The sequence below is a fragment of the Marmota flaviventris genome, chromosome 8, assembly GCF_047511675.1.
Source record: "Marmota flaviventris isolate mMarFla1 chromosome 8, mMarFla1.hap1, whole genome shotgun sequence".
NCBI classification, from domain to species: domain Eukaryota; kingdom Metazoa; phylum Chordata; class Mammalia; order Rodentia; family Sciuridae; genus Marmota; species Marmota flaviventris.
The window spans coordinates 93,705,445-93,728,035 of NC_092505.1; the positions used below are offsets into that span (position 1 = coordinate 93,705,445).

The window sequence follows — 22,591 nt, forward strand, 5'->3', positions numbered from 1 at the left end:
TCTGGAACCTGGAGGAAGGATTTCCATCGCACGAGGATCGGCTACGGGGGCTCAAACGTGAGAGATTTGTTGCACGGAGGGTCACACTGCTTATTCAGGAAATTGCCCCGCGGCTAGAGTCTGCGGCACGTGCTGGGAAACGAGGAGATAGCGACGCAGGGATACAGCGCTGCAGTTTCTGCCAGCCGTGCAAGCACCGTACTCAGTGCTGAATTCTGGGTTTGAGACGGGGAAAGGAAGCGGTCCAATTCGGTTCTCCACACCGGTCAGACCACAAAGGAGGCCAGCGGCCACCATCTTGGAGAGCAGACGTCACCATCCCTGTTTTCGACTGATCGCAGCTCATTCAGCCATAGAACAGGTAATTTCAGGCTGCCATTCGCCTGCGGCTTGTGGACAGATTACTCAGGCTCAGTGCCTGAGTGCTTCTTGGAGCCTGCTCTTATCAGAGCATACACCGAGCACAGAGTGCCGAGTTCTGGCTCCCGGAACTGCTCTGGCCCAGGGCTAAGGAGTCCGCGGAAACTGCTTCTCGGTCCGGGTCCTGCTGAGTACTGTGGAGGTAAATACCAACCGAGCCTTCGTGGGCAGTGGCAACAGGACTGAGACGGGGCCTCTGAGGGCCGGTCAGGACTCACCCGTTGCTTTGGTCACCCAGCAAAGGGAACGAAATGCTGCCATTCTCATAGGATACCAACATGGCAGAGATCTGATGTCATCAGAAAGCGGCGGAGGAGAGAACTTCATCAATACCAGCGGCGACAGAAACAATTGGTCTCCTGGTAGGGAGGGTGAGTCATAGACACCCGAGTCTCTCTCGCTTTGTGTCGAGCCAGAGGGGAGGAGCAGAGCCGCCGCCTGCGCCTGCAAGGTAGGCAGACTGCCGCCCGACCCTGCAAGGGAGACTTTTCAACTATACAAGAGCAATATAAATATATAGGGGGAAAATTTTTCGAAAACAAAACAGTTTCACCAAGCAGAAAGAAACGCAAACAGTATGAAAAGACAAGGAAAGAAATGACCACAAGCAATGCAGGTCAACTCAACGTTAGAAGAGGTAACAGCTGCAGCAGATGGAATGTCAGATAAAGAATTCAGGATATACATGCTTCAGATGATCTGGAGTATCAAGGAAGACATTAGACAGAAAAATCAGACAATGAAAGATCACTTCGACAATGAATTACACAAACAAATCCAGGAAGCAAAAGATCAACTATACAGGGAGATAGAGGTTATAAAAAACAAACAAACAGAAATCCTAGAAATGCAGGAAGTAATAAAACAACTTAAAAACTCAATTGAGAATACTACCAGCAGAGTAGAACACTTAGAAGATAGAACATCAGACAATAAAGACAAAGTATTTCAACTTGAAAAGAACATAGACAGCTCAGCAAGACTGTTAAGAAACCATGAGCACAACATCCAAGAAATATGGGATAACATAAAGAGACCAAACTTAAGAGTCATTGGGATACAGGAAGGTATAGAGCTCCAAACCAAAGGAATGAGCAATCTATTCCATGAAATAATACGAGAAAACTTCCCAGACTTGAAGAATGAGACAGAATCCCAAATCCTAGAAGCCTACAGGACACCGAATGTGCAAAATCATAAGAGATCCACACCTAGACACATTATAATGAAGATGCCCAACATACAGAATAAGGAGAGAATTTTAAAAGCTACAAGAGAAAGGAAGCAAAATACATTTAGGGGTAAGCCAATCAGGATAACAGCTGATCTTTCAACACAGACTCTGAAAGCTAGAAGATCCTGGATTAACATATTTCAAACACTGAAAGAAAATGGGTTCCAACCAAGAATTGTGTATCCAGCGAAATTAAGCTTCAGGATGGAAGATGAAATTAAAACCTTCCACGATAAACAAAACTTAAAAGAATTTGCAACTAGAAAACCATCTCTTCAAAACATCCTCGGCAAAACATTACAGGAAGAGGAAATGGAAAATAACAATGAAAACCAACAGTGGGAGGTAGGACAGTAAAGGGGGGGAAAATAATCAAAGAGGAAAACAAACCATGTTTAGTAACAGAAATAAACAAATATGGCTGGAAGAACAACCCATATCTCAATAATAACCCTAAATGTTAATGGCTTAAACTCATCAATTAAGAGACACAGGCTAGTAGAATGGATCACAAAACAAGACCCAACAATATGCTGCCTACAGGAGACGCATTTGATAGGAAAAGACATACATAGGCTGAAGGTGAAAGGTTGGGAAAAATCAAATCACTCATATGGACTTCGGAAACAAGCAGGAGTGTCCATACTCATATCAAATAAAATAGATTTCAAGCCAAAGTTAATCAAAAGGGATAAAGAGGGACACTACATACTGCTTAAGGGAACCATACACCAACAAGACATAACAATCATAAATATATATGCCCCAAACAAAGGTGCAGCTATGTTCATCAAACAAACTCTTCTCAAGTTCAAGAGTCTAATAGACCACCATACAATAATCATGGGAGACTTCAACACACCTCTCTCACCACTGGACAGATCTTCCAAACAAAAGTTGAATAAGGAAACTATAGAACTCAATAACACAATTAATAACCTAGACTTAATTGACATAAATAGAATACAGCACCCAACATCAAGCAGTTACACTTTTTTCTCAGCAGCACATGGATCCTTCTCAAAAATAGATCATATATTAAGTCACAGGGCAACTCTTAGACAATATAGAGGAGTAGAGATAATACCATGCAGCTCATCTGATCATAATGGAATGAAACTGAAAATCAACGATAAAAGAAGGAAGGAAAAAGCATACATCACTTGGAGAATGAACAATAGGTTACTGAATGATCAATGGGTTATAGGAGACATCAAGGAGGAAATTAAAAAATTCTTAGAGATAAATGAAAACACAGACACAACATATCGGAATCTATGGGACACATTGAAAGCAGTTCTAAGAGGAAAATTCATTGCTTGGAGTTCATTCCTTAAAATAAGAAAAAACCAAGAAATAAATGATCTCATACTTCATCTCGAAATCCTAGAAAAAGAAGTGCAAAACAACAGCAAAGAAGTAGAAGGCAAGAAATAATTAAAATCAGAGCTGAAATTAATGAAATTGAAACAAAAGAAACAATTGAAAAAAATGACAAAACTAAAAGTTGGTTCTTTGAAAAAATAAACAAAATCGACAGACCCTTAGCCATGCTAGCGAAGAGAAGAAGAGGGAGAACTCAAATTACTAGCATATGGGATGAAAAAGGCAATATCACAACAGCACTTCAGAAATACAGAAGATAATCAAAAATTATTTTGAATCCTTATACTCCAATAAATTAGAAGATAGTGAAGGCATCGATAAATTTCTTAAGTCATATGATCTGCCCAGATTGAGTCAGGAGGATATAGACAACCTAAACAGACCAATATCAATTGAGGAAATAGAAGAAACCATCAAAAGACTACCAACTAAGAAAAGCCCAGGACCGGATGGGTATACAGCAGAGTTTTACAAAACCTTTAAAGAGGAACTAATACCAATACTTTTCAAGCTACTTCAGGAAATAGAAAAAGAGGGAGAACTTCCAAATTCATTCTACGAGGCCAACATCACCCTGATACCTAAACCAGACAAAGACACTTCAAAGAAAGAAAACTACAGACCAATATCTCTAATGAACCTAGATGCAAAAATCCTCAATAAAATTCTGGCGAATCGGATACAAAAACATATCAAAAAAATTGTGCACCATGATCAAGTAGGATTCATCTCTGGGATGCAAGGCTGGTTCAATATATGGAAATCAATAAATGTTACTCACCACATCAATAGACTTAAAAATAAGAACCATATGATCATCTCGATAGATGCGGAAAAAGCATTCGTCAAAGTACAGCATCCCTTTATGTTCAAAACTCTAGAAAAACTAGGGATAACAGGAACATACCTCAATATTGTAAAAGCTATCTATGCTAAGCCTCAGGCTAGCATCATTCTGAATGGAGAAAAATTGAAGACATTCCCTCTAAAATCTGGAACAAGACGGGGATGCCCTCTCTCACCACTTCTGTTCAACATAGTTCTCGAAACACTGGCCAGAGCAATTAGATGAAAGAAATTAAAGTCATAAAAATAGGAAAAGAAGAACTTAAATTATCACTATTTGCAGGTGACATGATTCTATACCTAGCAGACCCAAACGGGTCTACAAAGAAACTATTAGAGCTAATAAATGAATTCAGCAAAGTGGCAGGATATAAAATCAACACACATAAATCAAAGGCATTCCTGTATATCAGCGACAAATCCTCTGAAATGGAAATGAGGACAACCACTCCATTCACAATATCTTCAAAAAAAATAAAATACTTGGGAATCAACCAAACAAAAGAGGTGAAAGACTTATACAATGAAAACTACAGAACCCTAAAGAGAGAGATAGAAGAAGATCTTAGAAGATGGAAAAATATACCCTGTTCATGGATAGGCAGAACTAACATCATCAAAATGGCGATATTACCAAAAGTTCTCTATAGGTTTAATGCAATGCCAATCAAAATCCCAACGGCATTTCTTGTAGAAATAGAGAAAGCAATCATGAAATTCATATGGAAAAATAAAAGACCCAGAATAGCAAAAATAATGCTAAGCAGGAAGTGTGAATCAGGCGGTATAGCAATACCAGACTTCAAACTATACTACAGAGCAATAGTAACAAAAACAGCATGGTACTGGTACCAAAACAGGCGGGTGGACCAATGGTACAGAATAGAGGACACAGAAACCAATCCACAAAACTACAACTATCTTATATTTGATAAAGGGGCTAAAAGCATGCAATGGAGGAAGGATAGCATCTTCAACAAATGGTGCTGAGAAAACTGGAAATCCATATGCAACAAAATGAAACTGAATCCCTTTCTCTCGCCATGCACAAAAGTGAATTCAAAATGGATCAAGGAGCTTGATATCAAATCAGAGACACGCCGTCTGATAGAAGAAAAAGTTGGCTACGATCTACATACTGTGGGGTCGGGCTCCAAATTCCTCAATAGGACACCCATAGCACAAAAGTTAATAACTAGAATCAACGAATGGGACTTACTCAAACTAAAAAGTTTTTCCTCAGCAAAATAAACAATAAGAGAGGTATAGGGAGCCTACATCCTGGGAACAAATCTTTACTCCTCACACTTCAGATAGAGCCCTAATATCCAGAGTATACAAAGAACTCAAAAAATTAAACAATAAGAAAACAAATAATCCAATCAACAAATGGGCCAAGGACCTGAACAGACACTTCTCAGAGGACGACATACAATCAATCAACAAGTACATGAAAAAATGCTCACCATCTCTAGCAGTCAGAGAAATGCAAATCAAAACCACCCTAAGATACCATCTCACTCCAGTAAGATTGGCAGCCATTATGAAGTCAAACAACAACAAGTGCTGGCGAGGATGTGGGGGAAAGGGTACACTTGTACATTGCTGGTGGGACTGCAAATTGGTGCAGCCAATTTGGAAAGCAGTATGGAGATTTCTTGGAAAGCTGGGAATGGAGCCACCATTTGACCCAGCTATTCCCCTTCTCGGTCTATTCCCTAAAGACCTAAAAAGAGCATGCTACAGGGACACTGCTATATCGATGTTCATAGCAGCACAATTCACAATAGCAAGACTGTGGAACCAACCTAGATGCCCTTCAATAGACGAATGGATAAAAATAAATGTGGCATTTATACACAATGGAGTATTACTCTGCATTAAAAAACGACAAAATCATAGAATTTGCAGGGAAATGGATGGCATTAGAGCAGATTATGCTAAGTGAAGCTAGCCAATCCCTAAAAAACAAATGCCAAATGTCTTCTTTGATATAAGGAGAGTAACTAAGAACAGAGTAGGGACGAAGAGCATGAGAAGAAGATTAACATTAAACAGGGATGAGAGGTGGGAGGGAAAGGGAGAGAGAAGGGAAATTGCATGGAAATGGAAGGAGACTCTCAGGGTTATACAAAATTACACACAAGAGGAAGTGAGGGGAAAGGGAAAAATAATACAAGGGGGAGAAATGAATGACAGTAGAGGGGGTAGAGAGAGAAGAGGGGAGGGGAGGGGGGATAGTAGAGGATAGGAAAGGCAGCAGAACACAACAGACACTAGTATGGCAATATGTAAATCAATGGATGTGTAACTGATGTGATTCTGCAATCTGTATACGGGGTAAAAATGGGAGTTCATAACCCACTTGAATCAAAGTGTGAAATATGATATATCAAGAACTATGTAATGTTTTGAACAACCAACAATAAAAAATTAAAAAAAAAATAAAATGAGTTTAGCTCACTTTCCTACATGTGAATGGATGTACTAACAAACTCACGGCTAAATATGAACTCTGCATGTTACCTCGTTCCAGTTTTATAATTGGAGTTTTTGAACATCTAGACAGACAAAATACAGTGTGATCAAATAAAATGTTTTCCTCCTAAAAAAAAAAAAAAGAAAACAAATTCTAAAGTTTATCAGGAAGAATAAATATGCCTTGTTAACTAGCAATTTTTTTCACAAAGAGAACATGAGACAGCTTTTTCCCTTCCAAAAATTAAAATGTACTGTAAATTTAAAAACAAGACAGTTTTAGCGCAGCACAGTGGTACATGCATGTAATCCTAGCAGCAGAGGAGACGGAGCCGGGAGGATCACAAGTTCAAAGCCAGCCTCAGCAATTTAGTGAGACCCTGTCTCAAAATGAAAAATTAAAAAAGGTTGAGGATGTGGCTAGGTGGTTAAGCACCCCTGGATTAAATCCCCAGTACAAAAAAAAGAAATAGAAATAGACATATTGAAATCATAGAGTACAAAGTTCAGCCATAGACTTAGGTGTGCATGTGAATTTAGTGTATGACAAAAGTGGTATATGATTTCACTGAAATCATTTGACAAGTGAATTGGGAAACCTGGGATAATTACTGAAACAGACTTACTAACCTCACTGTTTTACAAACTTAGAATGTAATAAAACATGCACACATCCACATATCAAATTGTGTGAACAGTAGTATAAAGATAAAATATAAAGAATCCATAAATAGAAATCATTAAAAGCAAATTTATACCATACATTGGAAATTGTTTTTTAAAATAATTGTTTATGTCTTATAAAACTTATTATTTTACACAATCTCATTCTCTGAGAATGGGGCTAATCAACTGAGTGAACAATGATTTGTCTGTTACTAACACTAACTCCATTCCTTTGACAAAAATTCAGTGACTTCTATAATTTAGCTATTCCCTCTAACATGGTTTTTGTTTTTGACCAAAAGCCCTATCAGCATAGCTAAATCAGATTTATTTCCTCTGTGATAAAATCAAACTAATCAGCACAGAGACCTCTCTCTGATTACAATTATAGCTTTTTTTCACAGTAGCCCCAGCAAGACTGTCCATTTTGATCATAGCTGGCCTCCTGCGTCTCCCCAAATGGCATCAAATGACAAATGATTAGGAACTTTTTAAAGGACAAATCATCATTTCCTCTACAAGTTGTATACAACATAAAATATATTTTTAAAAGTATATTCCATTTTAGAAAGCATCAATAAGATGATAAAATTGTAAAAACTACATGTTACAATCACCACTACCATATGCATGCCAAATATCTAATAGGGGCATATGACAAACACACAGTGAATAATTATAAGAGAATAAAACATAATAGACTGCCAGATGTTACACCTCTTTAAAAAGTTTCTAATTCTTTTATAACTGAACCTTCAGGTAGAGACTGGGACTGGATCTTCTTTGGGTCTTTCTGAGGAAGTTGGGACTTCTGTGGTTCTGGTCAGGCAACATCATGGTCAAAAAACTAGTGTAACAACAGGATTCATATTCTCTGCTTATATTTCTTCATCAAAGAAGGCTCATAATTATAAGCATTTTTTTCCAATTTTAATCCTTTTAAAAAATCTTATTGAAACAATTTCCACAGTATCTACCTCACCAATTCTCATTACCCACAAAAAACTCCTCTACCTACATCCAAAGTCACTTTGATGATACCTCTTTTTTTAAGTTTTTCCCTATCTATGTCTCCTGTTCATGGCATTCAATTGTTTTCTCCAATCCAATCAATTTTTGTCACAAGAAATTATTTGACATTGCAATATCTTGGAAAGTAGTTTAGCAGAACCAGAATGTTATCTTATGTGTCACCAGAATGTTATCTTATGTGTCAAGGAATATCCAAGTCTAGAAACATCCACTCATTAAGGACTTTGTCCCATCACATTTGTAGATGATTACTAAATGTGCATTAAGTGAATCAATGACTGTAAAGTAAAAGGAGAGAATTACTTATGATGTGAAAGAAAAAATTTTGGTCAGAAACAGAAAATCCAGGCCCTAGTCTGAACACTAATCTTAGCTATGTTCTGTTGCTTTTATAAGATTGTTTTCACATGGGATAAAACATGTAAACATGGTTTGTAAACATACTTTTTCTAAATCAATAGAAAGTATCAGTGGTAGATATTTGTAGTTTTACATTGACATCAAATGAACCCATGTGATCATTTTTAAATTCCCACATTTTACTAAGAACTCACCAAAGAAAATGACCTATATTCTTAGGGTTTTAATGTGCTAATTTTCACAAATTATTAGCTGCACAATACAACAAAATATCATTAACTCAGACTCTCATAATTTGGAATTTATCACAAGAGATGCATTAAGGTATAAATAATATAGACCTTTGTGGCTAAAGAAGGAACCACAAACTTGAAATAATAACTCTTCAACTAATTATGTATGATTTTAGAAATTTCTCTTAAACTCTCTGGTTTGGGTTTGTGTTTAAAGTGAGCTAAATTATACAATCAATCTATTTCATCACCATATAATTCTACAATTCTTCATAAGCTGGATAGATTTTTTTTTCCATTTTTGCCTTTTCATATGCAATGTTTCTGGAAATGAAATTATTTCAGTCTGCATGTTTTTTAACCTGAAGTTCATAAATAGCCCTGAAGAGGTCACATGACTTACCTAAAGTTGGGTGACTTTTGTATGCATTTTTTGGGGGGACAGAGGTTTATAGCTTTCATCTGAATATCAAAAAGTTCTGTGCAACTTTCAAAAAAAGAAAAACACATTAAGAACAAGTTACTTCAATAATGAACTAATTCCAAATTATTATCAGCTTGCAATAACAAGCTCACAAAGTGTTACTTAGTAATCCTTTATCATTTCCATAACAATTTGAACCCCACATCAAGAAGCATAATAGAAGCTACATTCCAAACTTTCACCAACTTACTCTTCCCATCTGATGATGGGGTACAAAGTGCATCTATCCAGTTCACATCATTATATTGAATGCCTTGAACATTGCCTACCTCTAACAGTCTCACAGGAAGCAAGAAGGAAAATGTCCACCAGTTTATTTCTAGAGGGGAAAGATAGCTGAAGTATAACCATATTCTCACCTGAGTTGGACTGTGATTACAGATAATGGAAGAGTCAGCTGGCAAGGATGAACAAAACATCTCTAAGTTAAGCCTTATAATTTCAGTCAAGAAAAAGAGGGGACTCAAAGTCCCAAAGTAAAGTGGGATCTTACCAGTTCATGCCATTACATCATCTAGCAGGGGTAAGACAAAACCTAATTATAAAATTCAAATGAGCATGTCACCCAAATTGCAATTCATTTCTTTTCATTGAAATTCATCAGTCAACAACCTCCTCTTTTATTAAAAGTAGACTTAGCATAAAAATTGCATAAATATGAGTTTTACCTGATTTATTAACATAAGCAAATAAAATAGCATGTCTTATATGAGGTATAGGTTTGAATTCAAATTCTTTGTCATTATCAGGCCTATAGAAGATATTCAGTAGTATAAAGTTGCTTATGTGACACAAACAATTTGCTTTTCAAGAATGCTTATTTGTCTTAATTGACAATTACAGAAAGAAAGGGCTTCATTCATTAGTCTTTTTTTAAAAATAGATAATATATAAAATTGATTTAATGCATGTGATTTCATTCTTCTACACTTCTGGTAATTGTCTTTTAAAAATCTAATAATGTTTGCATTTCATCTGTCTTTTCTCAGGAGTATTGTTCTAAACCCAGCCTATTTCCGAAACCATCTTCGTCAAGCAACAGTGTTTAGATGTCTGGAGAGATATTCAGAAGCTGCCCGGTATGTTTGTTATAACTTTGTGAAGATTTATTTGAAGTTAAATTAATTTTGTTCCCAGATTCTGGTAATAGCATAAGAGAACTTTCCATTTCTCTCATGGAATATGATTTTACCCAAATTATTGTCTTATAAATGTCAAACCACCAATTATTGACTATCTTTTTCTTTAATTAAAGCTATTTCTTGTTCATAACTCTTAGCAAATTCAAATTTTCCAGTCATGAGGTCACTGACAATGATGGGAAAACTTGCACAGATAGTAGAAATGAACTTGACCTCTACTCTGGAGAACATTCCTGGTCAAGATTGTAATGACACAATTCTGTGACTCTTGTGTTCTGACGATAAATCCATTCACATGGAAAGGATCCCAGCAGTCCATTTCTAGAGGAGGTGGTATCAATTAAGTAACACCAAGGATTGTTAGTATTGTTTCTTGGATCCCAATGTGTTTTCAACAGAAACCTAATGAAGCAGCTCCTAATATTCTCATCCCAAGAACCTACACTATGACGAAAACTGATAAAAGTTCTATAACAGAGGCTGGGGTTGGGGCTCAGTGGTAGCACACTTGCCTGGCATGTGTGAGGCACTGGGTTCAAGTCTTAGCACCACATATATATACATAAATAAAATAAAGGTCTATCAACAACTAATTATACACACACACACACATACAGACACACACACACACACACAATACTCTGAATTCCTTCTCACCTGTAACAACCAAGGCTTTTTTTCTCCCTCTGGGATCAAGCTTATTACAGCAGAATCCTATTCTCAATGACTTTTCCCTCTCTCTCAAATATATAGAAGGCTGATTCTTACTCAAGTTTACCAGTCCAGGAATTCAGTGATAAAAAAACGAGTAATTTCTGGATTTAGGCTAAGCATAACACCTAAGGATAAATCTACGGTAACAGGCATGGTATGCCTAGGTCGCAGATAGCTACTGTCTCTAGAACATTTGGAAATAACATTTTCTTTGAAACTGGAAACAGGAGTCAAAGTGGGAAATGAAATCTCCATAAAATTGATACTGTGAGATTGACGTGACTTCCATTTATGTAAGATGGTTCCAGGAGCTGCCTGAACTCAATTAAACATTGGATATGAAAGGCAAAGTGAATTCCAACTGCTGTCACTTTGCAGTCAGACAACAAATATGGCACATCAGCTTTTTGTCTGTCTCCATCATTCTTTTTTTTGCATTCCATTTTCCCCATAATATTCTTTAAATGTGTTTTACCTAGTATACTCACATATACTAACTGTATGAATGAGAGAGAAATTAAGAGATGATAATAAGCATCCTTCTGTCCCACACTTCAAAAAGCGGATTTTTATAAAGGTCATCAGCTACAAACAAAATTAATATCAAGATTCAGCATAAACAGAAAATAGGAATCTGCAAAACAGCATTCCTTAAGAGGTGGTTTGTTAATGTGTCTTGAATCCAACCAAAAGATCAATAAAAAGCAAGCTATACCTTCAGAATTAGAGTGTAACTAATAGAGAAACTGCTAGGGGTATACTCGTGCAGGCTTGCAAGAACAGCTGCTTATATAATCAGGATTTGGGGAGGATTGTTAAACTGTAGGAGAAATTAGAAATTCTGGGAGAAAGTTCTATGGAAATTGGCAAATGCTACAAATCCAGGCTTCATTATTTGTTTATATTAAGACATATAGAAGTTTGCAAACCATTGGCTAGTACCTAGAACTGGTAAAATGGAGTACGAAATAGCTTCTATATATTGAGAGATGGGGAAAACTCTTTGAGAACAGGATTCTGTTACCAAAGTGATAACAAATTCTTTATGGGTCCTAAAACAAGCAAGCAACAAGAAATTGAAATTAGGAATTTGTTAGTATTTGCCACCTAACATAAGTACTATATATTCCATGTTCTTGACTGCAATAGGCGTACCTGCTTAACATCATTTGATGATTGACATGACACAGTGCTCCTTGAGAAAGTTCCTGGTAACTGCTGGCTATACTGGTATGAACTTTCCAACAGAGAAACAGAAATAATTATCAAATATGAATGTTTTTCATTTAAGTTTCCTTGGCAATTACAACCCTTGACATAAAGTACACATCATCCTCTCCCCCAACCTCAAGGGAAGAATGCTATGAATCATGAACATGAATATCTTAGCATTTCTTAGCTATAACATCTTTAATGTAAATCAATATGTATAGCATTCATTTTTATCAACCAATCTCCTAGAGACTCGGATAATTTGCTTCAGGCCTTTCGTAAGCATGTTATTTTAAAACTCATTAGTAACACCAACACACCAAGGTTATTGCCTTTAGGATGATAAGTAGTCATATTTCTGGAATTGGCAGTCACCTACCAAATACTAAAGGAATGCCATTGTTACATGAGTTAGGCGATCTAGACACCATGATTCCCAATGAAGTGGACCAGCCAAAAACTCATCCAAAATAGGATATTTGTAAGTAGCCCCTGGGAAATTTGAATGCTTGAGTTTGTTTGAGCCCAAACACCTCCACTCATGACAGCCTCCTAAAAGCTCAGGCTCTCGTCCAAGGACACTAGAGGACATGCTACTGTCTGTGGTTAAATGGAAGGCATCCATCAGATTTAGAATAAGCAGATCCTTTTAGTTTATATGTCAGTGTCCTTCCAATAATATCCTACTGAAAGAAGAAGCAAGAATATATAATGGTAGAAATTAAATAAAATTAGGGATATTGTATTATGGTTTAGGCTCTACAGGGATGCTGGTTACCCTTGAGGAGACAGCTGGCCATGGTTAAATTGATGAAATCACATTTTCTACCACCAAACTAAATTAAGATTACCATAACCACCACCATTCCACCCCAATCCCCAAGAGTCAGCCACCCTTTGAGACCTTTTCTGAAATAGCATGTAGTCTCACTCTTTAACATCTTTATTTTTATATAAGAATATCAGTGTTGTTATAGACAGTCTTTGCTCAAATCTGCCCTTAGTCACCCAACTATATATGTGAGTGCACACACATGTGCTCATACACACATATCCCATTTGGAAATTTTAAAACTCATTGGTAACACCAATACACTAAGTTTATTTTCTTTCTGATGCTAAGTAGTCATATTTCTGGAATTGACAGTCACCTATCAATTCCTAAAAAACATTCATTTCTGATACCTTCATGAGAAATATGATTGAATGAGAAAATACACAAAGAGAGACAATAAAAGCCAAGATTGACAGTTCTGTGAAGAGACCTAAGACTCCTGACAACATGATTAACATGGTATCTTTCATCTCCATGTGCTCAATAACTAGCTCCAAGCCTAGAATGGAACAGCACCAGCAAGGGAATTATGAGTTAATTTAGCTAATTTTTGAGTCTGTGGTGTTATGTTATTGATAACTACTCAGTTATATCAGTAAGAAGATTATGGATCTTCTATAGTGAAGATCCATAATGAAAAAAAAATAGATTTCATTGCAGGGTATATGTGCATGAAGAAGCAAACAGAAGGAAATGCAGCAAAGCCTCTTCATCCATCACTGATGAAGAATTAGCTGTATGTTTCTAAATATGTGAGCTAGACATGGGATTCTGGAGCACAAGCAACACACTCCAAAACTTGCAAAGTCCAGGAAGATGTAGCGTGTGGGGTGTTCCAATTACAAGGAGTATTCTGTGAATGACAGTGAACTAGAGAACATTAACTAGAGTGACCATGTATTTTATCTTTCAAACTAGACACTAGTGGAAGTGAAAGTGGATCTGATTAATAATCTATCCCAGGAAAACAGGCATAAGTCAGGACTGTCCCAAGCACATATGCTATGTGGTCACCCTACCATAGGCCTTTCTAAAGGTAGTGCCCACTGCTCAAGTCCTTCAAATGTTGCTATATAGGAATATAGGCTGTGTTAGAAACCTTTTGAACCTTCAAGAGAGAGTATAAATTCAGAGCTTTTCAGGAAATTTCTTGACTTTTAAACGTTGGCAATTATTTCAGTTTTTTTTAAACACAGTGTCATCTTTAAAAAATTGAAGTAGATCTATTCATTAAAATATAATGCACTATTAAGAATCATTTTGCCAAATGACCAATTTGTAGAAGTCACCAAATTAATGCTCACTACAAACTTATTTTAAGAAATAGTCTTACCTAATATACTTAATTAATATGGACACATTTTCTTACCCATACATTCCTTATTAATATGTTGAACATTTTTCTTATCTTTAGAGAATTTTCAGTATTTCAAGAGCTAAAATCATAGAATGGTTGTTCTCCTTAATGTGTTCTTCTATGTGTGAGTGTCACTCTATTGTGCTTGAACATATTTTTTTTCAGTATAACTACCTCTTCATTCAATCTGCTAACATGTGTCCTTTTTTATTGGTCCTTTTTAGTTATACATAACAGTAGAATCCATTTTGATATAATTATAGAAGCATAGAATATTATCTTATTCTAGTTAGAATTCCATTCTTGTGATGTAAATGGTGCTGGGATTCACTGTGTTTGGGAATATTATGTCAGATTCATTCCACTATCTTTTCTTTTCCTAACCACCCTCACTTCCAACACACCAAGTTTTATTGTCTCTATTCCCCATTGTCTAATCTACTGAATTTCTATTCTTCCTCCCCTTATTATGAGTTAGCGTCTACATATTAGAGAAAACATTCAACCTTTGGCTTTTGAGAACCAGCTTATTTCACTTAACATGATGCATCATTTGCTGACAAATATAATAAAGTCATTCTTCTTTATGCCCAAGTAATACTCCATTATGTATATGTACCACAATTTCTTTATCCATTCATCTTTTGAAAGGCACCTAGGTTAGTTCCATAGCTTAGCTATTATGAATTGAGCTGCTATAAATATTGATGTGGCTGCATCACTGTAGTTTGCTGATTTAAAATCGTTTCAATATATACCAAGGAGTAGGATAACCAGGTCAAATGGTGGTCCCAATTCAAGTTTTCTGAGGAATCTCCATACTACTTTCCAGAGTGGTTGCACCAGTTTCCAGTCCCAACAGCAATGTATGAGTGTCTTTTCCCCCACATCCTCATCTTGAACATATTCTATATTATTATCTTCTTATAATTGTAATCAAAATTCAAATTTGAAAGTTTAACAGTTTATATTAATATTTATAATATTTTAGAGCAATTTTGTTTTAATATTTCATAAGTTTTAGGATTATTTTCCAGTTTTATGTCAAGTGACTGAACTAACCTATTTAATAAAATGGTTTTTAACTATCTATTGCACTTGCAACATGTCATATTTAATGAGATCATTGTAAGAGATCTCTGCTTTATCTCATGAAACTAGAGATGCCAAGGTCAGGAGAATCAATAGTGGGCGCCTAGCACAACCTGGGCTGTGATCCCACAGAGGGGAAGGTTATGGAATAGAGAAAAACTGCAGGCCTCAGGACCCTGGAGTTCTGGCTCCCTTCACATCCATCTGCAGGACTGCTATACATTTTCCATAGATCCAAAATTAGGCTAGTATCTAGTAAATAAATATAAGTTTGACCAACTGGTCATTCAACAAACTTGTCATATGACAAATCATCCTGGATCCCACAGAAAGCTGTGGGCTGCAGCATCAGATCTGTAGTCCGAATCAACTTCTGTGTTCCAGCTTAAAGTGAAAACTGAAATTTCATCACTCCATGGTGAAGGCTGAGATTCCTCCCACCAGCAAGAGAATTCCTTCCCATGTCAATTTGGGAGAAGGTTTTAATATAATCCATTTGGGAGAAGATTTTAATATAAAGCCAGCAGTCCTTCATCATAGAAAAAGATGTATTTTACAGAATTCAGTTCAATAGCTTTAGTTAATTCACTATCTGGTCTGCTTTCTTATTTTGTAATACTTTTATTTAATATCACACAACATAGGTAATATTGTGAGAAATGGAATAAATAATAAAAATAGTTACTCTAAAATTATTTATCTTTTCCCCTTTTAAAATAAAGCAGTAAATGATATACTGGATTTTAGAGTTGTTTTCTATCATATGTACCTTTGGGGATAAAGATAACAGGAAAGAAACTACAAAGTTGATTGCTTTGGGTTACTAAAAAATGTCTTTGGCTGATTCTCAGTTTTGCCTGCCTCACTCTTGGCCTCTGGCCTTGTCTTTTTGTTTACTCCTATTTCCTTCTGTTTATTCCTCATTTCAACTGCTGTTTACTCCTTATCTCATCCTCCTTCTCTGTATGCTATAGTTTGAATGTGTCCAACAAAACATGAAAGTTGGATGTTAGAAACTTAATTCCCAGTGTAACGGGGTTAAAAAGTGGGACCTTTGAAGTCTTTAAGAGGTGATTGCATCATGAGGGCCAACCCCTCCTGAATAGATTGATTTTGTTATAAGAATGGGCTAGTTGATAGTGGGAGGAGTTTCCTGATAAAAGATGAGTTCTGTCCCCTTTCCCATCATCACATGTGCAAAATACATGTGCTCTCTTGCCTTTCTGCCTTTCGTGTGGAATGATGCAGTAAGAAGGTCCTGACCAGATGCAGTTATTTGACCTTGGACTTCCCAGTTTCCAGAATTATTAGAAATAAATCTCTGTCCTTTATAAATTACCCAGTCTCAAATATTCTGTTAGAGCAGCACTAAATGGACTAAGATACTATGTTTACATTTTTCCATGTTTCATTCCTGTCTTCTTTCTCCAAAATCTGACTCTCACGGTTTACCCCAAAAAAATATTAGCATAATTCCACAATTTAAGCTTCCACTGTTTTCTGGTCCATTAATAAGTCATTCTCCGACTGGGACTATAGGTCAGTGGTAGAGTACTTGCCTTACACATGTGAGGCACTGGGTTCGATCCTCAGCACCACATAGTAAATAACTATCTACAACTAAAAAAAAATTCAAAAATATAAGTCATTCTCAATGCATCTCATGAGTCTATGGTGATTGCTGTTCTTTTTAATATTTCATCATTTTTAGATTATTTTGGGATTATTTCTTGAGTGATCAAATATACCTACTTAATGAAACGTATTTTTAACTATTTATAGCATATACTACAAATCATATTTAGTGTGACCATTTGTAAGAACTCTCTGCTTTATCTACCCAAAACTAGGGATGCCAAGATGGGGAAAATCAACATTGAGCACCTCAGCTGATTGGTGATTACATTTAGTTTCTACCATTTTATTTCAACAGAGTTTGAGACTTATTGGGATATTTGAATTTTCTGGAAACCTACTCTCTGGATGAGAGTACAATGAAAACTGCAAAAAACAAATGCATTCAAAAATAGATTCTTCTAGAAATGAATGGTCAGCTATGCCTAAGGCATGACACATTAGTCTATCAATTTTTCAGTGAGACACAGCATTTAGCATTTGTATATGGGCATCAAGATATCCCAGAGTCATTCGTTTTTTTGCCAAGCAGTATGTTTCTATTAAGCAAAATCAAGTCAAATATTAATACTTGATTAGTAGAGGTGGTAGTCAATGGGTGGGATGTCACTTTTTTCCTCCTCCTTCACCACCTTCTCCTCCTTCTTGTTCTTTTCTTCAAAGTTGATCCTGCTAGAAATAATGCATATATAAATCACAATCTGCCAAGGCTGATCCAAAAATAAATTGAAGTGTTCAGAAATCTAGTAATATAAAACAGTGACGTTTCCATAGATAAGCAATCACTCAGGAGCAGTATTACAACAGCAAGCAAGAAGAAACTGTGTCAGCTTTTTTCCATGTCATGAAACTCTGTGATTTTAAATGAGATTATTATGTATTTTGCAAAGGAAGAGAATATTCTGACAGGTAGACTCCAGACAAGTGATTCTGAAGAGATGATAGTAGTGTTGGGAGTTTATTTGAACTTAGTTTTGATTCAATTAGAAGTATAAAATCCATTCATTCACCGTGCAAGATGCTAAAAATGCATCACAGATACTTTCTGGCTGAAATAAGTTTCATTTCTGCCTACTAATAGACTGAATGAAGGCTGTAAGCTCATTTTTATTCTTAAACTGGCCATCTGTCTGAAGGATCTTCTTTTTTTTTTTTTTAAAGAGAGAGAGAGAGAGAATTTCAATATTTATTTTTCAGTTTTTGGTGGACACAACATCTTTGTTTGTATGTGGTGCTGATAATCGAACCCCGGCCACACGCAAGAGCGCGCTACCGCTTGAGCCACATCCCCAGCCCCCGTTCTTCTTTCTTTTTATTGGGAGCACTTTGCCATTGCCACAGCCTCTCTGGTTCATTCTGGCATTACTCATAGGTAACATGTATGTTGGAAGATCCTGTGTTGGAAGATTATATGTTGGAAGACAAACTTGGTAATTCTGCCATTAAATGATTTTCCTGTTCCCCACATATTACAAAGCTGTGTGAATCCTAACCTAAGCATTGCAAAAATGTTACATCTTGTCATATAATTTCTAAAACTGACTTTAATGGAGACAGACTTAGTTATCTTCCATAGCTGAAGTAATATATCTCACTTTAAAACCACAGCTCATCCAATTTTCAGGTAAGAAGTAGTGGTACAGTGTTTGTAATTTCAAAGGAAAAAGTGAAAGTTGAAATACAGCAAACTTTCAAGTTCATAGCCATCTCTTTTGTCTTAAGGATATAAAGTTTTAGAATTTTAAATGTCTAATCTGATAACAGAAAATACTAATTTCAGTATTGCAATGATAGCAGGTGGCTAAAGAAAAGCAGGTTAACTTAATAAAAATCAGACCTTGGGACATGTTCCAAATTATAAATAAATTATTGCAATGATACATAACGTTTTCTATAAAAATTAGAAAATCTTTTTTTTTAATTCAGACTTTTGACAAGACATTCATTAATTTATTAGAGGAAAAAAAAACAAACATTGATCGACTGAATTCTTCCATCCTGTGTTGATGTTCATAATAATTATTTTTATCATTCTTTTTCTCTTTGCAATGATATGCTATGAATCTGCATTATATATAAACATTTCTAAAGTAATTTATAAATGCAAAGTTCTTGGACTGGGTATACTTTCCACAAATATTGGTCTAAAAAATGTGTGGCAAAGTACAGAGAAATGTTTGTTTTATTTGCTATAGATCCAGCCTTGCACCTTAAAAATAAAAATGGGTAGAAGCAATAAAAACTATATAAAATAAAACATGCAGAGGCCCCAAAATGTCATGTTTTAGATGTGAGGAACTCAAGATCTCTTCTTTCCCACCATCCCCTTCAATTAGATATCCACATGATTCTACAGGTTCTACACAAATGGAATGTAGAAAATCAAACATGGACATATTTAACCCAATAGAGCTGAGGTTTAACTCCTAAAGTTCTATGCTGTTTCCTAAGTGTTGTCAAATGAATTAGAATTTAATCTGCAGATGCTAAAAATATGACAAACAGCTATAAACCTCTGAGACTTCAATCTGTAAACTTAACATAATAATAGCATCTGTGTTGCCCAGGTTATTTTAAGGAAGAAGTGAGATAATGTTTTGTTGTTGTTTTGCCACTCAATAATGTTTATTGAAAAAAGTTGTCAACTATTTTGTATTCCAATAACATTTTTTTAACAAAGTTATTCATTAAAATATTATAGTTTTTAAAAATAAGAAACATAGAGCAACAGGAAATTGAGTAACTAAGATGAAGCATATTTATGTAACAAACTATTAGTCATTAAATTGATGCTTGTTTCTTGACCATAATAAATGCCTATATGAAATGGCTATAGCTAACATTACTCAATGGAAAATACTATTAAATTTCCCTCCAATATCAGGAACTAAAAAAAAGATGATGTCACTTTATCACTTCTATTTTAGAAAATACAGAAATTCCAGCAGAGAGATTAATCAAAAAAAAAAGAAAGAAAGAAAAAGAAAATAAAGACATCCAGATGATTGGAAAGAAAGAAATTAAATGTTCTCTACACATAGATGCCATAATGCTATATAGGTAGGAAATCCCAAAGACTAGAACTAATAAATAAATTCACAAAGTTGCACTATACAAAATAAACACAAAAAAGAGTTCCTTTCTATACACTAATCATTAATAATACAAAAAGGAAATTAGCAGTTGAAGTGAGATAATTTATATCAAGCCTTAGCACAGTACTTGAAATATCATAAATTCTCAATTAAAATGAGCCATTATTATTGGTTTTGTTGTTGATAATTGTAGCTCTTTGAAGACAGATGAAGCTACCTGAAGAGACAATGAGTTTCTCAACATCAAAACCAAAATGTGTTGGGCTGTCACTTAGCCATGCTATTGCACCACAGACCATGACATACTCTTCTTCACTGAGGGTTGATGCTTTGGGGAAGCCCACTGCTAACACTGAGATTGAAAGGGCAAGATTCCAGTTGGTTTAAGGCAATGAAATGGGCAAGACTCTGACTGTTGTGTTTTTAAATTTTTGTGTATGCATATATCAAGAATTTTAGCATCTTGCTTCATGCTGAGTGATATTTCAATTATTCTTGAAGGGCCTTAGACTGTAGAGTCACCCAAGATGGAAGGATGGAATTTCAAAAAGAGAAAGAGGAGTATTCAGTTCAGCTAGTCAAGATTCCAATTCCTCCTTTACCCTTTCCTTCATTTCAGTCACAAGCAGTAACAATCTGACAAAAAATGAGGTTGAAGATCCTAATAGCAGGCTGCCAGGAGCTGACTGAATTTTCTACCGTATTTTTTAATACTGGCATCAGTTCATCACACTATTATGCACATAAATTAATCTTGATTCTGCTAATTGTGAAGATTCCATATAAGACAAAAGTTCTGTTTCTGGATCTGTCTGCTAAGGAATTATTTGTAATAGAGAATTATAGTCAAGTCAAAGAGAACTGTGTTCCACTCTCAAAGCTATAAATGACTAGCTCTGTGTGACCTTGGGCAAGTTAATTACGCTCTTTGACTTTCAATTTCCTTAACCATAAAATGGAAATAAGAATACAATGTTATAAAGTAATAATGAGGATTAAATGAAATAATGAATATCAAACACTAAACTCAGTGCCTAGCACATAGTAAACCCTCAATTAATTATTGCTGCTACTACTTGTTATTATTATAAGCTTTGAAGAAAGATATTTAAAACCTTAATAATTCTGTTCAGTGAAACTTTGATATGAACATTACATTCCTGGCTACCACCTCAATTTATATCAGTTTTAGCAGTCATCATCTATGACCCTCTACTCTTCTGCCAAACTATGTCACTTGTCTGGTGCATGCATTAATTTTGTTCTTCATAATAGCCAAGAAGTTATATTCTGCCTTTTGCAGATGAGGAAACTCCAGCAAGTTTAAATGACTTATCAAAGATCTCACTACTAATAAGTAACAAATATAAAATTTGAGCTTAATTTTATGTCAAAACTGGACGCCTGCATCAAAGAATGCAGTTAGTGCTGTCAGACTTCTTCATATTTGCCACTTATGTAAGTTTGAGATAGTATTGTCTTATCCTCATTTCCATTTTATTAATTACTAATGAGCAATTTTAATGTATTCATTGTGCATTTTAAATGTATCCATTAGCCAATAATGCTTCCTCTTTTGCAAAATGCTCATTTTTACATATCTTTTGCACAGTTTTATTGAACTGTTTGTCTTTTTGTCATTGAATCTTAGGGTTCCTATAGATTGGGGATACTAATCATTTATAGTCATGTTTATTATAGGCAATTTTTCCACTTTATGAAAATATATTCTTCATAGTGACTTTTGTTGAAAATAAGCCTAAGGAATTAGTATTAGTGTTGTCAGATATAATCAAGTTCCTTTATGATTTGTACTGTTTTAGTTTTAAGAAATCCTTTTCTATCCCAAGCTCATTAGGATAATATTCTAAATAGTCTGTAAGTTTTCCCTTTGCTTTTAAATTGTTGACCTAATGCTACAGTAATTGATTTTTATACATGGTGTGAGGTTAGAATCTGTTAGTATGGTTTTTAACTCATTAGATAACCAATTATTTTGACATCATCTAACTGAATCCCTTTGCACTGTTGATGTCTTATGCTGATGTCCATAAGTGAGCATGCTGAATTCTCATCTCTGTTTGACTCACACAACTGCCTATTGCATTGCCAAAACCACACTATCATATATAATATTCTTTGATAACAAATGTCCCCAACTTATCCTTTTTTCAGGAATGTTTTGTCTATTCTTGGTCTTTTACTCTTTTATATAAGTTGTAGGAAGTATTTGAATTTCAAATCAGAATAGTGCGGGTTTTGGTTAGAAATTCCCAACAAATACTTTCTACTTTTCCTTTGTTCCACCAAGATCTAAGGCCAAGACTGGTATTAGTCCTACATTTTGCTCTGAGAGTTGTTCCTAATTCT

General features: G+C 35.4%; 1 protein-coding gene across 1 annotated transcript in view; it reads left to right on the forward strand.

Annotated features, from left to right (window-relative positions):
- The window catches only part of Spata16 (spermatogenesis associated 16), a 277,049-nt gene that overhangs the window by 139,621 nt on the left and 114,837 nt on the right, over window positions 1-22,591 (forward strand). Inside the window, exon 5 of the mRNA XM_071614922.1 lies at window positions 10,129-10,218. Within this exon, the coding sequence (XP_071471023.1) occupies window positions 10,129-10,218 (90 nt within the window). The remainder of the gene's footprint in view (window positions 1-10,128; window positions 10,219-22,591) is intronic.